This window comes from Microtus ochrogaster, chromosome 2, assembly GCF_000317375.1.
Source record: "Microtus ochrogaster isolate Prairie Vole_2 chromosome 2, MicOch1.0, whole genome shotgun sequence".
NCBI classification, from domain to species: domain Eukaryota; kingdom Metazoa; phylum Chordata; class Mammalia; order Rodentia; family Cricetidae; genus Microtus; species Microtus ochrogaster.
The window spans coordinates 2,010,357-2,026,859 of record NC_022010.1 but is presented as its reverse complement, the minus strand read 5'-3'; the positions used below and the strand labels follow the sequence as shown (position 1 = coordinate 2,026,859).

The 16,503-nt window shown below is 54.2% G+C and overlaps 1 protein-coding gene across 2 annotated transcripts; it reads left to right on the top strand.

Annotated features, from left to right (window-relative positions):
- Asphd2 (aspartate beta-hydroxylase domain containing 2) lies at positions 1-8,312 on the top strand. Of its 2 annotated transcripts, none has more exons than XM_005344229.3 (4): positions 1-37; positions 2,547-3,649; positions 7,322-7,435; positions 7,910-8,312. In XM_005344229.3, the coding sequence occupies exons 2-4, from the start codon at positions 2,842-2,844 to the stop codon at positions 8,017-8,019; spliced, it is 1,032 nt and encodes a 343-aa protein (XP_005344286.1). In that variant the 5' UTR covers positions 1-37; positions 2,547-2,841; the 3' UTR covers positions 8,020-8,312. The 2 variants fall into 2 exon arrangements, with proteins under 2 accessions (XP_005344286.1, XP_026644400.1); XM_026788599.1 differs by lacking the exon at positions 1-37 and adding an exon at positions 771-991.
- The last annotated feature ends 8,191 nt before the right edge of the window (positions 8,313-16,503 follow it).

Below are 16,503 nucleotides of genomic sequence, written 5' to 3'. Positions count from 1 at the left end.
AGTGGCGTCGCCCGGCTCCCCGCAGCCGCCCGCGCAGGTAAGCGGTGTCTCCAGGGCTGCGGGGCTGCGGAGGAAGATGCTCTGGGCGCCCGCGCCTGCATCCCAGGCCGGCCCAGGGCCCGCGGTCGCCTAGCACCGGCTGCATGCTGAGTGCCTCTCGGGCTGGATCGCGCCGCGCAGCATCACCCCCGCCTCCTCTCTTCCCCCTCCTCCTCTCTTCCTCTCCTCTATTGCCTTTTCTCCTGGTCCCCCATTCCTCCTCAGCATCACCCACTTTGACCCACCTCCCTGTCCCATGAATTGTCACGCGTCCTGACCCTCCTTCCTACTTTTCCAGGTAACCCTTACCTCAACATCTCATCCCCTGACTACTGGGCATTACTACCACCTGCGTTAACACGTCTTTCTGACCTGGCTCCAGGGCCTGTGACACTGGCGGGAGACTCTGAGGAGGGAAGCTCCCTAGAGGGGAGGGCTCTCCGGACAGCTCTCAGGCTCTCTGGTAGAGAGGACAGCGAACACCACACAGTTGCTGTGCTGTGCCTTGCAGGGGGGTTCCGGAGTCTCCTGGCTTCACCTCAGGGTGACCCGGGCTCTTTAGCATCAGAAAGCCTCCTGAGCTGGTCACCTGATCCGGGTTAACTGGGTCAAACGCAGACTGTCTCCCCGGGCATTCTTCGTGTTAGAAGTTATCTTTGATTGGACTTGATTGAATTTGGCCTTTATTCCCCTGAGCCCGCTGGTCTTTGAGATCTGAGGTGCAGAACCTGCATGATGCCCATCACTGATGGGAACCAGAAGAACCAGTGTGCATCCATCCATCCTCCTGCTGCCACTCACTCCACTAAAACCAGAGTTGTTTTCTTGTCACAGGTTAGCTCTGGGCTTGAATGTTCCTCCGTGGGTGCAGGAACAGCCATCCTCTTGGGGCTCTAAGTGACTGGCAGCTCCCAGTTCACTCTCTTAGCACTGGATTGGATCTCTTGAAGAGGTTAGGGTCTCTCCTTGCTGAATCTTTTACTGTTTTGTCTTGGGGAGGGCTCTTGTCTGCTCTGTCCGGAATGAGGCTGTTGTGAGGAGGGGAAGGGCTCATGGCCCATGGAGAGCTCCCCTAGCCACCCACCCATTGTGTGTGTGCGTGTGTGTACGTGTGTGTGCACGCGCGCGTGTGCGCACGTGTGTGCGTGTGTGCATTTGACATGAGCAGGTTAGTGGGAACTCAGTTTCATAGGTCAGGTACTACCACCAGCTGAGTCTCCAGACACCCAGAAAACCTGCTGCTGAAGACAGTTTTACAACCAGCTGAGACTCTGGGCACCCAGGAAACCTGCTGCTGAAGATGGTTTTAGTTGCAGTTTAGAAGGAAACGTGTTTCATTTGGGGAATCCTGAACTGGCTTGAAGAGCAAGTGCAAAGAAGACACCTTTCCAGAGCTTTTTCCCTTTTCCTAAAGTGGAAACAGCGGAGCGTTGGTATCACCCATGGAGGAGGGGCCAGCAGAGGAGCTTAACACCCGAGCTTTGCATCTTGAGAAGAAACTGGCTTCTCTCTCTCCCATTCCTGTACTTTTCCTAGAAGCATGAGTCCCCATGAATATTCAGTATGTGTGTTTTTTTGACTTCCTAAACATTATAGTCAAGTGATTCTTTATTCAGCTGACACCGGGATGGTGCCAGTAGGTGAGGAATGAGCACCAAAGGTTCTCCATGAGATCAGGAGTGGACATCACCCCAAGTCGGGGTGTTTCGGCCTTAGCATTCTGCTCAGAGTGGGAGTCTTGGGACACTCCACGTTTGGTTTGCCTGTCACTCTCACAATGAGGACTCACTGTGACATTATCCCCAGCCAGTAGATGGATGAAAGCTTAGAGAGGGGACATGCCCTGCAAACAGCTGGTGTCCACTCCTAGTCTAGCCCATGTCTAGTTCGGGTGTGTAACTTCTCTGCTATGCTGAAGACTTCCCAGGCCTAGCTGGTCCAGGCAGCAGGAGATAGTCTTGTGTCACTGTACTCTATTCTCCCTAGGGAAGGAGGAAGAACACTGAGATGCTCCCAACTGTGTTCCTCTTGGTGATGGAGGGCTTCCAGGAGGACGCAGACCCGACTGCACCACTGTGAAAAAGGAGGGGTGGACAGAGTGTGTCAGAGGAACTGGGGGACACTCTGGGTTCTGGAGATCTGGGAGGCACAGTTGGGCTTGCATTGTGTTTTACAGTGACTTGGGTTCCACCTCCCATAATGGCTGGCAAAGCAGCGTCACTGCTGTCCTCAGAGGTGGAAAACTGAGTCCAAGACTTGGACTTTTCCTGTAAGGCCAACTGAGTGGCAGAAGAGGTGTATCTGCCACAGAGGCCACTCCAGGGCACCCGCTTCCTTTTCCGACGTGATATTAGCCTGATTTACAGCATGCTTGCAAAGAGAGGGAGAGTGTGCCATTGTGACGGCCCTCTGCTGTCACGTGATGCATTTCCATCCTCCCGAGATTCTTGTATTTAGGACTTTTCTTTTCATAACTTTAATGTGCTGTTTTCTGGTTTCCATCCCAGGTTTGGACACCATGAAGATCTTTTCATGGTGGCTGACTGACTGCATTTGCTAATGGGATATAAGGCAGCGCCCTCTGCCCAACTTCAGTGACTTTTGCTGGTGGGCCTCGTCAGCATGACTCACCATTCATCAATGGCGCCCTTGGCAGGAACTGAGGGACAGTGGCAACCATGCCTCCCCCTGCTCCAGCTACTCCTTCCACCTTCTGCTAACCTGGATGTTGTGGGTACCCTGGTGACCCCCAGAGGACTGATCGTCTGAGCCAGCTTCCATCTAAGCACTGAGTTCCTCAAGATGTGGCTGGAGGGGCTGGTGGTCTGGAGCTGGTCTCTGGATGGCCTGAGGGACTGTATTGCCACCGGCATCCAGTCTGTACGGGACTGTGACAGCACAGCTGTTGTCACTGTGGTCTGCCTGCTGGTCATGTTTGTGTGGTACTGTTACCATGTGGGCCGAGAACAGCCCCGACCCCATGTGTCCGTCAACTCCCTCCTGCAGGGAGTGGATGCCAATGGGCTACAGAATGGGTCCATGTACTGCCAGTCTCCTGAGTGCGTGCGCTGCATGCACCACGATGGTCTCAATCAGAAGCTTTACCACAACCTGCAGGAATATGCCAAGCGGTACTCATGGTCCGGTATGGGCCGCATCCACAAGGGCATCCGGGAGCAGGGCCGCTACCTCAGCAGCCAGCCCTCCATCCAGAAGCCTGAGGTCTTCTTCCTGCCTGATCTCCCCACTACGCCCTACTTCTCCCGGGACGCCCAGAAGCACGATGTGGAGCTGTTGGAGCGGAACTTCCAGGCCATCCTCTGCGAGTTTGAGACACTCTACAAGGCCTTCTCTAATTGTAGCCTCCCACAGGGGTGGAAAGTGAACAGTACCCCCAGCGGGGAGTGGTTCACCTTTGACTTTGTCAACCAGGGCGTTTGTGTCCCCAGGAACTGCAGGAAGTGCCCACGGACGTACCGCTTGCTCGGCAGCCTCCGGACCTGTATTGGAAACAATGTTTTTGGGAATGCCTGCATCTCGGTGCTGAGTCCTGGGACTGTGATCACGGAGCACTATGGACCCACCAACATCCGCATCCGGTGCCACCTAGGTACGTGGATGGGGTAGAGCCCCAGCATGCACAGTCACAGAAGCCTCAAGTAGCAAGGTGCCTTTGCCTCTTGAGTGCTTTGACCAAACACAGACACATTCAGCTGGGTGCAGTGGCACACACCTATAGTGCCAGCACTCACTTGCTTGGCAGAGGGTTGAGGCTTGAAGTGCTAACCTGCACTCTATGTGTGCACGTGTGTGTGTGTGTGTGTGTGCTGAGGCCAGGGATCAGCATTGAATCTTGTGTCTCGGGATCTGTCTACCTTGTTTTTACAGGATTTCTCTGGAATCTGGGGCTCACTGGCTATGTTAGATTCGCTGGCAACAACCCCAGGGGGGTCTGACTCCCCAACCCTGTAACTCTAAGTGTGTGCCACAGTGCCTTGCCAGTTCACATGCGGGAAGTAGCAATTCAGGTCCTCATGACAATACTATATAAGTGCTTTATACAAGACTTGGCCATATCCCAGCCTCAGAGCCTGATTTCTTGGTGGTGGTCTATAAACAACTGTGATGGCAGAATATGAACCTCATTTTTTTTTTTTTATTCTCTCAAACTTTGACTCATTCTCCTGTGGTGCTGGAGATGGAAGCTAGGCACATGCTCTCTGCCACCAGGCCACACACCAACTTAAATCTAGGATCTGGCAGGAAAGGCACTGTCTGAAAGAACTTTGGAGGAGAGGCCGGTAAGTGTCCTCCATCTTCCCTGTCCATCGTGTGAGCTGCTGGCCACGTGTGGCTGCTGAGGGCTTGGGCCATGGTCATTGGAACAGCTGAGCTAAAGTTTTCACTTAAGTTTATGCATCCAGCTATGGCTGGTGGCTGCTGTTCTCTGTGGTGGCTGACACAGAACCCACGGAGGTTCTGACAGTGACAGAGGGCCTCAGTGGTGCCTGAGAGGCTAGGAAAGATGCTTAAACATTCTGAGTCACCACAGATCAATGGTGTCCAGTATTCTGGTCATTTTATTCAAAGTCTAGGAATCGTGTGCACTGTGTGTGTGGCATGAAAATTGAGTGTCAAGCTAAGCTGCCTTTTTATCGAGCCCAGCCATGAGTTAGCTATGCTACATGTGTGCTGCTTCCCTCCTCTGAGCTGCCCCAGAGTGAGGCAGCAGCTCTCCCTTGGGGATCTGTCAGAGGAGGTGTGTCTCAGAGTGACCATCAGTGCTAGGTGCAGAGTAAGGTAAACTTCACAGCTATGGGGGACCTTCTTCCTGGTGAATGGTGACAGAGTAGAGCATGCTGAGCTAGGAGGTGGCAGCTGTAAGAGGCGGTGCTGGCTGCAGGAGACGGGGAAAGCGGAGGATGAGTGTCCCGAGCAGGCTGTAGTGGGGCTCGCTAGTGCACTTTGCCGGAGCCTGTGCCAGATGCTAGGCCCCCACCCCCTCTCACCCCAGCAGTTCTGCTTCCTCTGCTCCCTGAGTGGCGATTCTGGATACGGTGTGCTTTGCACTGAAGATGTCTGAGCTGAGAAGCAGAAGTACCATCGTCAAAGGGCTGCTGCGGTTGGCTTGACAGGCAGGTGGGACAGGGTGGCAGCTAGAAGCCAGAGTCTGGATCCACGGGCAGCTGCGGGCTGGACAGGGTCCGAGCCTCCATAGACCTCATCGCCTCTCTGCAGAGTGGACACACAGCTCCAGCGCTAAGGAGAACTTTGAGGACACAACTCACTAAGTGGCCATTTGGCATAGTGCCTGGCAGTCTCCTGAGTGTGGCAGTGGCTGCCATGACTACACAGTGTTCAGTAAGGCATCTCCCACTGACAGGCCCTGGAAGCCAAGCTTTTTCTTTAAAACAGGGGGTGGGGCGTGCTCAACCCTGCCTTCAGGGCTATTTGAAGAAAAGTAAGTAGTTCGTGCCTTTGAAGTTCTCGGCAGGCAGAGGCCAGCTTTATTACCAGGTAGGCTTTGATCCACACCATGGCTTTGCTTTAATAAACCTATGGCAAGAGTCCATAGAGGGAGCTGGGCTGCAAACACCTGGAAGGCTGAGGTAGGGTAGGCTGAGGGGAGCAGATGGCTGACTTAGGCCAGGCTAGGCCAGGCTGGGGTTCAGGGCTGTTGGGAATGGGAGTGAAGCTTTTCTTTTGAAAGGTCTTGCTTTGTGGGAGCTTTTGATTTCCAGGGTACTGGGCTGAACCCGAGTCTGATGCATGCTGGGAAAGTGCTGAGCCACTGAAGTGCATCCCCAGCTGCCGTGCTGTTCAAAGGCTTTGGAATGCAGAGCAGGGGCAGGCCTGGGAGACTGATGTGGTCAGGATCCAGGGGTGCGGAGCAGGCAACCTGGGTCGCTGTGTTAATGTCTGATACGTGCGTACCATATACTTGTGTGTGCGTGCATATGTGTAGAATGTGCATACTGTGTCATTGTGAACATTCCCTTCTCAGGCCAGCTAGTAACTTGTAGGGAAAAATGGGTCCTTGATCTCCGTGGGAATAACAGGGAATTGTCTGTTGAAGAGGTCCTGTTGTAGGCTGGCTGTGCATGGACAAAGCTGGCTTGGATTCCCATGGATCCCAGGACGAGACATCATGAGTTCTTGAGGTCATGAGAACCTAGACTGATGTAAGCAATCGGTCTAGGGCCCGGACCGTTTGGCTGGTAGTAGCCAGCACGGCCTCGCCAGTTCCGCCTGTCCCTCGAAAGACTGACTGGCTGTGTGACAATTCCACATGCTGGGTGGCTGTCAGATAACAGGACAGGGCTGGCGATGTGGCTCAGTGAGCGAAGGCGCTTGCCTTACAGGCCTGATGACCTGAGTTTGATTCCAGAAACTCACAGTGGGAGGACAGAACCGCCTCCCCTAAGTGATCCTTTAATGTGGTGTCAGGCACACCCCACACAATATTAATACAAAGTTTTAAATTAAAAAAGAACAGAAACAGCTGGGTGGTGGTAGGGGAATTGAGAGTTCAAGGCTAGCCTGGGCAACACGGTGAGACCCTGACTGAACAAACTAAACAGCCCAGAGGCAGACTCCACAAGGTTCTGAGGCTGGAGGTCCAAGGTGGAGCTCTGTAGGCCCAAAGCGGCTCTGGCTGCCAGATGAGTGTCTTAGCCAGGGTTCCTGTTTGCTGTGATGAACGCCATGACCAAAAGCAAACTAGGGAGGAACTCATACAGGGCAGGAACCTGGAGACAGGAGCCGAATGCAGAGGCCATGGAGGGTGCTGTTTACTGGCTTGTTCCTCGTGGCTTGCTCAGCCTGCTTTGTTATAGAACCCAGGACCACCAGCTCAGAGATGGCCCCACCCACAATGGACTGAACCCTCCCCCATCAACCACTAATTAGGAAAATGTCTTATGATCAGATCTGTGGAGGCATTTTCTCAACTGGGGCTCCCTCCTTTTTGGATGACTCTAGTTTGTGTGCCATGTGGGCATAAATTCGCCAGCACAGTGGCCGTGGCGTCCTCTTGCTGTGACCTCATGTAGTACAAAGGTCCGTTTTATAAGTATAGATCCCATTCATTACCTTATCCTAAAGATCCCTAATGCCATCATCTCGGTGGCCTCAGTCACCCACGTATAGCCCACAGTGTGGACTCCAGGGGAGTGTGTGGAAGACCTAAGCTTTTAAGTGCCCACTGGAGCAGCCCAGCTCCACCTTCTAGCAGCCTTGAACCCTGGCCACCTTCACTCTCAACCCTCTGTTTTTCCCCAAGGTCTGAAGACTCCCAATGGCTGTGAGCTGGTGGTGGGGGGTGAGCCCCAGTGCTGGGCGGAAGGTCGCTGCCTGCTCTTCGACGACTCTTTCCTGCACACTGCATTCCATGAAGGTGGGCGCTGCCTCTCCCAGAGCTTGCCTGCCTGCTTGTTTATGGTTGTTTTTAAAAGAGAAGTTTGGAGTACCAGACAAAACTGACCAGGAACTCCCAAGGCCCCCATTTCACCTTCCCATGGGTAGCTTGTATGACAGGTGACGAGCCAACTTTAACCAGCTGTCATGACTTGAAGGCTGTCGTCACATTCAGGTTCATTCCCAGTGTCAGACATTCTGTGGGTTGGGGACAACAGTATGCGGACTGTGTCCGCAATGACAGTCCCACTGGCCTGCCCAGGTTCCCCCCCTGTTTTTCTTTCATTCGCTTTCCTCAAGACATTGGAGAGACCTTATGAACATTCTCCATCTGGGGCGGGAGGTCTTCCCATGCCCATAGGCCTACAGCTCGGTCTACATGAGTGTACAGGGCCACCCCGACCCCCTATGCTCCTCCTCCCCACCCTGACCCCCTTACGCTCCTCCTCCCCAGGTTCCGCTGAGGATGGCCCACGGGCGGTCTTCATGGTGGATCTCTGGCACCCCAACGTGGCAGCTGCCGAACGGCAGGCCCTGGATTTCATCTTTGCTCCAGGACGATGAGGACGTTGCCTGGGCTGGAGCCAGGCTGAGTGGGGCCCAGGTGGACTGTGGGACAGCCCAGTCCCTGTCGTGGTCCATACTGGAAGCGTGAGTGGCCTCCTGTCCCCATGGGAGCCCTCTTTCCTTTGGTTACTAGGAACTTCTTAGGTTTCTTTCCCCTTCCAGTTATCTACTGGGACTTCTGGCCTATTAGTGTGTCCCTTTGGCTGTGACCAGAGACTCTGTACCCCTCAAGTCTGTGACTTTGCTACCTGATGTTTTCTCTGTGTTCTGGAATAGAGTAACCAAATGGCCATTTGTCTGAATGTAGTCATCTTAAACTTTGCAGCTGCCTCACCAGAGACCACAGCCATTGGACCCCACAGCTTGGCCTCTGATGCTGGGGTTCGCATCTACACTGTCCCAGAGCAAGAGACAGCCTGCAGTCTGCACACCTGCTTGGCTTCATTAGGGTCTTACCAGCCACCATCAGGGTGGTACGTAGGTCAGGGTCCAGGGAATCCATCATTATTGCTGTTACCCGAAGTCTGTCAGAGTCCCGGTGGTTGTGACCAGGGCCTTTGCTTTAGTCACAGCCGTCTACAGAGCCGACGGCCAGTGAGGGCTCCCAGGTTAGCAAAGGACAGAGATGCTCTTAGCTCACTGCCTACCGAAGCCTGCTGCCAAGCCACGCCTCACACATGCTGCTGCTGTGGTTTTGAGTCCACCGAGATTGTCAGGAAACATGCTCGGCTTAACCTTTGCCACCAACCAGGTGAGTGGGTGTCCGTCATGCTTTGGAGTCTGTTGCCTAAGAGTCAAATGCTAGACTAGGGGACAGCAAAGAATCAGCCCCATGTAGATCAAAACATTGACTCAAGCCCATGGGCGTGAGGACACGGAAGAGAGCTACAGACCCTGAGATTCACAGATATGACATTGGTCTTTTGTCTCCAGAGAAAACACATAGTTCTCTTCCCAAAATGAAGGCTAGCCAGAGGCCCAGATAGCCACAGGTCAGCTGATATAAGAACATAGTCAGCCATTCTCAGAACACACTTTGGGAGTAGTGGCCCATGGGTCTTGCCCAGAGCAGGACAGAATGACAGGTTGCTTATGTAACCCTGCGTTAGGTCTGAACACAAACCCGACTCCTCTAGAAAGCAATCCCAGGAAGTCGGTCCACAGAGGAGAGAAACACTGAGACTATTTCTGTGCTCAGGGTTGGAAGGGAACCTTCGGGCTCCAGAGCTTCTGCACTCGGGGTTCTCAGCAGAGACCTTCAGGGTGCATGGTTCCCATGGGTCCCCACTGCTCCCCCCACATGCCAATGGCATGGCTGTGGAACAGGAAGTGAATAAAGAACTTGCTGACAAGAGACATGCTCATGTAGCTTGTGAGAGCAGGCAGGGCCTGGGCAGCCAGAAGTGACGGGCTGGTGTGAGAGCATGCCTCTTAGTTTCTGAGTTGGCACCAATGGCTGAGGCCAAGGTCAACAGTGGGTGAGGCCAAATGGCTGTCTTAACAGAGTCCTATGGTATGGCTCGGGGCAGAGCATGGCCTAGCATGCATGAGACCCTGGGTTCCATCCACACTACATATGGCAGGTGAGTGAGGGTGCGAACAGGAGCCAGCCAGTCTGCAGCGTTGAGTCAGCTCAAATGGTAAAACAGACAATCTTTGTGTGGGAAGAATTTGTAGTTCTTACATTTTGCTGGACTCATGCTCAGCATCTGAAGTTCACTCCCCTGCCACTTCTTGCAAACCAAGTCCCCTCTCCCAGTCTCCCTTGGTCTCCCTGAAGATAAGTCTGGTGTTGGCCAGGCGTGGGATCCCTCTGCATAGCAAAGCCACAGATAAAGGAGGATAAAGGGATAAAGGAGGACGGGCCATTTCCCCTGGACAGCGGTGGCAGCCAGGTGCCCTGGGACAGCCTCACTGTCCACATGCCAGTGCCAACCGACAGCCACAACGAGTCGCTGCACCAGGAAAGGAAGAGCATGGCCCTCCCAGGGCCAGGGTGATTCTCATGCTCCTCCGCATGCACCGCCAGCCAAGCAGCTGCTGAGGTCATTTCTGTGTCACCAGGACTGCTGGAGGGGAGAGACGGGAGCAAGCCAGGCCCAGCTCCAGAAGGAATCCCCACTTTCCACTCTTTCCAGTTCTTCATGCCTCTCCAGCCAAGACCTCAGCAGTTGCTTGATCAGCTCCAAGTCACCATCAGGTCCTCAGAGCCTAAACCCCTTTCCTGTCCATCACCTCTCCAGGATTGTGTGGGCTGTCTTGACTGCATGCAGCACAGGCAGGTCTTCAGTGCCCTCCACCCCATCCCCACCCCCACAGCAGCTGCCCTCTCTGTCTGGGGTGGAATGCAGACCCACCTATAGTTTAAAACTCATTTCTGTTTTGGGTTTGAATTGCTGAGGTTGAGGGTCACTGATTTGCATAGCAAGGACAGTAAGCTGCAGACAGTCGGCAGAGGGGTATGTCTAAGCCCTGTTCTGAGTGATGCTGGGCAGGCCACCTGACCGGTTTCTACAGCAGCCAGTTTGCGATGCTTGACTACATCCTGAGCACCAGGTTTTGTTTCCTTGTTTGTTTGCTTGGGATGGATCCAGGATCTTGAACATACACTACCACTGAGTCCTGCACTAAACTGTAACACCCCACGCTTAGCTCATGAGTTTTGGGTCTGGCAGATCTCAACTTAAAGGCTAGATCTCTGACCCAGACCTGACCAACCAGCCTCCTGAGGTCCTATCCTGTTGGTTCAGATTTTGGGCACATGACCCAAGTTCTTACGCTGGGACCACTGAGAAAGAGAAGGAGACAGCTAAGAAAACACATGAACCACAGGAGAGTAGCCGGCCTCCATGTGGGGTCCATCTGCATCCAGATGCAGCTTTGCCTGTTGATTGTTAGGTTCCAGGAGCAAAGCAACTGCACGGACTCTCAAGCCAAGTTTGAGTTCTGCTTTCTTTCCTGTGCCACCACGAAGTCCCCATCAGTCTCGTCCACAGGATGGGTCTCGTGCTTGCTTTGTAAACTTAACCTGACTTTTCAATCAGATGTCAGATGGGAGGGCCTGTGCGGATGCACACATGCACGTTAGAGCAGACAGACTAGGGGCCAATGCTTTCCTAAGGCTCCCCACTGCACTGCAGGCAATGCTGCCAGCAGCCTTCTCCGACATTTCCCTCCCCAGGCAATGGCTGCTAACCGGCTGTAAACATGGGGAACAGGACAGAATGAGGCCACATACTTCAGAGCTGCTGACAGATGGCCATGGACATACTCAAGCAGACTGCAGTGCTAGGTGGCCCTAGGAGGTGACATACTGGACTGATCACTTCCTGCCACCTTCCCAGGTGACCTCTGGTCACCTCCGTTCTGTCTTCCTCCTGACCCCACTTGCGATGTGAGAGTGTTCCAGGGGGGTTTGGGTGGCTCATTGCACTGCTGGGGATGGAACCCAGAGCTGCTGCACACAGGCAAATACTAACTCCTGCATTTCACCCCACTGATAAGATCCTAGGCAGCCACTCTCCCACTCTGCCATCTCCTGTCCCCTACGCAGGCATGGCTACTGAGCCCCTCACTGGGGGTTTCCAGAGGAACTCTAGCATGAGCCCAGCCCCTCACAGGGGGCGGGTCTAGGCAGGTGCTCTGCCACTACTCCCCTCATTGGGGGATCCTAGGGATCTGTCATGAGAACCTCTCGCTGGGGGTGGTTCTAAGTAGAGGCTTTGCCATTGTGCCCTTCACTGGAGGATTCTAGGCAGGTGTTCTACCACTGACCCATCAGAGTGCAAACACATTTTAAAAAGGGGGGGGGTGGATGGAGCTCAGTGGTAGAAGCTAGCCTGAGTGAGGTCCCCGGTCCCACTCCAGCAGCTATGCAGCGGGCACCCACCTTTTGCCATTTCTCTTCAGCAAAGACTTGCATAGTTTCCCATGATTTATGCTGTAGTCACCCCGAGGTAGCTTAGGTTGTGAGGACAGCTACACCACAGGGACTCCAGTGTGCAGATTTAGGTGTCCTGCTGGGGCCCATGCACTGTAGATGTGGACATGTACCCCAGACCCCTCCTTGGTACTAAAGCCCAAAACAGCCAATGTCCCGGACCCTTGTAGAATGCCTTTTCCTGAGGCTATGGGAGGGCCAGCATCCTCTGGACTTTAATAAAAGGACAAAGACTGAGCAAACTGAGCAGGGGGGTGGAGCAGAGGGACACACGACACAACAGCCACTCACCGTCCTTGGTAATAGGTGTTGTAATAGGAGCCCAGATGCTGAACCTGGCACTAGCTTGGCAGCTGGGGTAGGAAGTGAATGTGGGGCCGCCCGCAGCCTCCACAGAGCCCTGAGCCATTACTGTCGCACGCTGGGCCTGGCTGTAGGAAGGTGGGACAGAGAGGAACTGCCACTTGGCAATTCTGAAGCAGGCTCTGGGCTCCTGCCGGGGATCAAAGACACCCAGAAAGAACACAAAGCAGTTTCCTCACAGAGGCCTGGAGGCAGAAGCCAGCAGTTGAGGGCCGCGAGCAGGTGTGTGTGCTGGGCGGAAGGTGGATGCAGACAGAACCAGTGCTCACCTCCCTTGCACTGCTATGTCCATCTCGAGGTGGGCACCTGCCATCCACCAAGGAGAGTCACTCCCTTGTCTGCTGCCAGGTCCATCCACTTACTGTCCACCCTCTCTGGGCCACAGGCTACAAGCCCTCCCTAGAGGCAGCCACAGCCTTCTAGAAGCCTCTATCACCACCACCACTCTCCCTGCTTCCTACCTTCTTGGGAGTGGTGAACTGACCTTCCAGCCAAGGACAGGCATGCTCTCATGCCCAGAGGCTCCTGGGAGGAGCTGGCACCTCAGCAGCCTCACCAGGCCTGCCTCCCCCACAAGCCACCTAGCCCACTGCACACTCAGAGTTCAGTTTGCAGGCACAGGATATAGCAGAACCCTGCCATGTGGCTATACCGGATGACTGTAAACTTACTGGCTTAAAATGTCCGGGATTCCCCCTTTGCAGCTCTGGAGGGCAGGAATCCATCCAGGCCCCTTCAGCTCTCAAGCAGGTCCCCTCACTACTTCCTGGCACCCAGCAGCCACCGGCTTCTCCCTCAGCCTCCCTGTTCACACAGCCCTTCTCCCGGTACTCAGCTCCCTCAGCTCGTTTCAGAAGCACCAAGGGACCCAGGACCTGCCTGGACACCATGAGGCTACACGGGACTGTTACCACATGTTAACAGTCACAGAGTCAGGGATGGGATGCATATGGGCCAGAAGCATGCCTCAGAGGTGGGGACTGTTAGGCATGCTGGCAACTGATGGGGTGAGGAGAGTGACTGAGCCACCTGGAGGGGCCACCCAAGGGCTAAACACAGCAGTGACCACCAGAGTGGGCAACTCCAGCACAGCACCTGGGCTCCACCTGCACGCCTGTCACTTGGAAGTGCTGCGAGTGGATGTGCCCCAGTATTTCCCAAGGGGTCTATTTCGTCAGTGGGAATGATGGCCAGGTGGATCTCTCCTGGGAACGTGGGCCCCACAGTTCATAGTGGGGCAGGGAGTGGCCCCAGCAAGGCTCGATGCCCTCTTTCCTCCTGTGGTCTCTGCCGTGTGAAGTCTTTTGTCCAGGTCCATGGTGACAATCTGGGTGTCAACTATGAAGCTGCAGATAGATCCCTCTGGCAGACACTGCCCCCGACGCTGCTGTGGAGGGCCTGGTGCCCATCCAGGACAATGAGAGTCTGCTATAACCTCTGCTGGGCCTCTGCTATAGGAACACACCATGTTTAGAGGGTAATTTGGGAGGTGTGGGCTTGGCTATGCACAAACTGTCCTAGGACACTGGAGCAGGAAGCTGGGGGTGGGGAGGAGGCTCTTTCCCAGCAGCCTCCAGGCCAATCACTGTAGAGGCTACAGCAGTGTACACCTCCCTGGGCTCCCACAGGTCTCAGTGGACCTTCCATGTCAGCAGACAGACGTCACGGAGGCCTGCCGGACAGCTCGGTGTAAGTCCAACAGCCTGAACTGGCTTGGCAGAAGGAGAAAAATGATGAGGCAAGGAGTGCCTGCAGTGTTTCAGGACTCAAATTCTTGAGTTAGCCCTGGGAAGAGATGCACACGGGTTCTGCAGATCTAAGGGAAGTAACTCCCAAGATTCTTTTTGGCAAAAGTGGAAGTTTACAAACACACACACACACACACACACACACACACACACGCACGCACACACACACACACATACCTGCCAATGGCAAGCAGCTCCCTGTTTCAGGCAGCAGGACCAACTGGGCTGTAATCAGGAATGGAGAGGGACCTTTGCCCCCTCCCCGGCCACTGCCTGTCCACACCCCAGTGAGGTATCCTAGGATCAGGGAATGCCTCCTATCTGAGATCCCAACCCTTCACTGCACAAACAAGCAGAGCCATGGACTTGTCGCATCCTCTCAAGAGGTGGTACAAAAGGCTGGGGCAGGAGGCAGTTGGGTATCTGGGGCACTGTGTGTGGAAGCTATCTGCGTGGGAAATGTGACTCCAGTGTACTCCTGGGAAGAGCCTATGACTGCATACAGCTCAGCTTCACCTGCAGGGGTTGGCAGGGCCATCTGGAGCCTGATGGGGACTGGCAGATCCACTCCCAACAAGGTTCACAACCTGCTGGCCAGGCTGCAGTTTCTCATGGGGCTACCTGTATGTCCTCACGACATGTGGCCCACACCCCCAAAATAAAAGGCCAAGAGAGGTGTGTGTGTTGAGACCAGAGCCTCATGCCAGGAAGCATCTTAACCTGAGCAAAACCCTCAGCTCTTTCTCATTTTCAGGTATGGACTCAGTAGGAACCGCGGCTGGCAGCAGTGCGGGCAGCCCTGAGCTTGGGGTCTTCCTGCCTCTCCTCAAAGCTGGGAATACAGTGTGGATTACGGGTAAGAGCAGGCTTACTGCACAAGCACGTGGACCCGAGTTCAGATCCCTAGCGCCCATATAAAGAGCTGAGTGTGACCATGCACGTGCCTGCACCCCACCCCTGCAAGGAGGGGCAGGGGAGTTGTGAGGTGGGCAATGTCCTCCTCCGTTCTCCATACACATGTACCATACACACAGAAAACTAACCACTTGATACATCCATGCTCAAGACAGAATATGCTCCTGATTTATAGAAAGACTCCTGGGGGTATTTTTAAAGACTTCCCACACAGTGGTGCTCAGGTCACCTTTGGTCCCGACTTTACTCCGGGGTAAGTTTAATCGGGAGGCCCACGGCAGCCCACAGCACTGGTTCCACAGTGGCTGTGTTCTGAGTGCAAAGCATTCCTGGGCTCAAAGCAGTCCTGCCAAGGTGCATGGGACAGGTATGGGCTGCACACAGCTCCATGTCACACAAGGACTGAGAGAGGTCAGAACATCCCTTGAAATAGCTTCCTGGAAGAGTCCTCAAACCCAGGCAGTTAGCGGGCCAGAGAGGGAAGATGGGATGCCTCCAAGCTCCTGAGTCCCAAGTTCTGACACGCATGGGCTGTCTTCTCAGAGGTTAGAGCCAGGACTTAGAAGGTCTTGTGCAGCAGTTGGCAGAAGGGAGAGCGTACCGTGCGAGCACCCCCTCGGCTGTAAAACACACTGTAAAGCCATCAGAGGTTTCTTGAGAGCTGGCAACAAACTTCCCAAGTTCTTTCTAGAACTGTTTAGGGACAGTTCTTTCTAGAACTGTATCTGGCTGCTCACAGCAGGACTCCCCTGGCATGAACATCAGTCTATGGTCAGCAAGTGCTGGAGAGGCCTCATGGAAAGGAAGAGACCGCAGGTCACGTGGCTTATGACCTTGTAGACAGGCACACTGGTGTGTACAGTTCATGGGGAAAACACAGCCAGCCCTCCAGATCCATGGGTTCTGTACCTGTAAGCCCAAGGATAGATGGGAAAGGAAATCATGCCCTGTCACCAAGCAGACTCAACATAGTTTAGAAACTCCCTCTGCAGCAGGCCTGTGAGGCTGGGGCTGTCAATCACTATCGGTCAGTGTATATGGGTTCTATGCAGATGCTCTGCGCTCTAACAAAAGCAACACAGAACCCTCAGTGTGGAACAGGGCATGGAGGAAACTGCATGTGCACACACCCAAGTAAAGCATGTACACTGACTTTTATTCTGTCAGTAACAGAATTATTTAGTCAACTACACAGAACTCAGTTTGGTCATTTTATTTTTGAGCAGTTGGGAATCTTTCATGAACCTGAAACTCAGCATCGCAAGGTTGCAAAAGTACCATGGGTACTTTGAGTAAACTGTCAGGTGAGATTCCCATGGCTGCATTCTTGAGCCTGCAGCCTGCACTGCACCTGTTCAGGTCACTTACACATGCCAGAACCTGAGCCCTCTCACCCTCATGCAGCAGCCACTGAAGAACAAGGTCCTTCTCAACCCTTAGCACTGTGGACACAGTCTGGAGGGGCTGCCGCCCAGCCCAGGTGACACACGGCTGTGCACAGCTCAGGTCCTTCTC

Coding starts and splice junctions, on each gene's coding strand:
- Asphd2 (XM_005344229.3), top strand. CDS start 2,842: ATGTGGCTGGAGGGGCTGGTGGTCTGGAGCTGGTCTCTGGATGGCCTG. Junction 3,650..7,321: donor CCGCATCCGGTGCCACCTAG/GTACGTGGATGG, acceptor TTTTTCCCCAAG/GTCTGAAGACTCCCAATGGC. Junction 7,436..7,909: donor GCACACTGCATTCCATGAAG/GTGGGCGCTGCC, acceptor CCTCCTCCCCAG/GTTCCGCTGAGGATGGCCCA.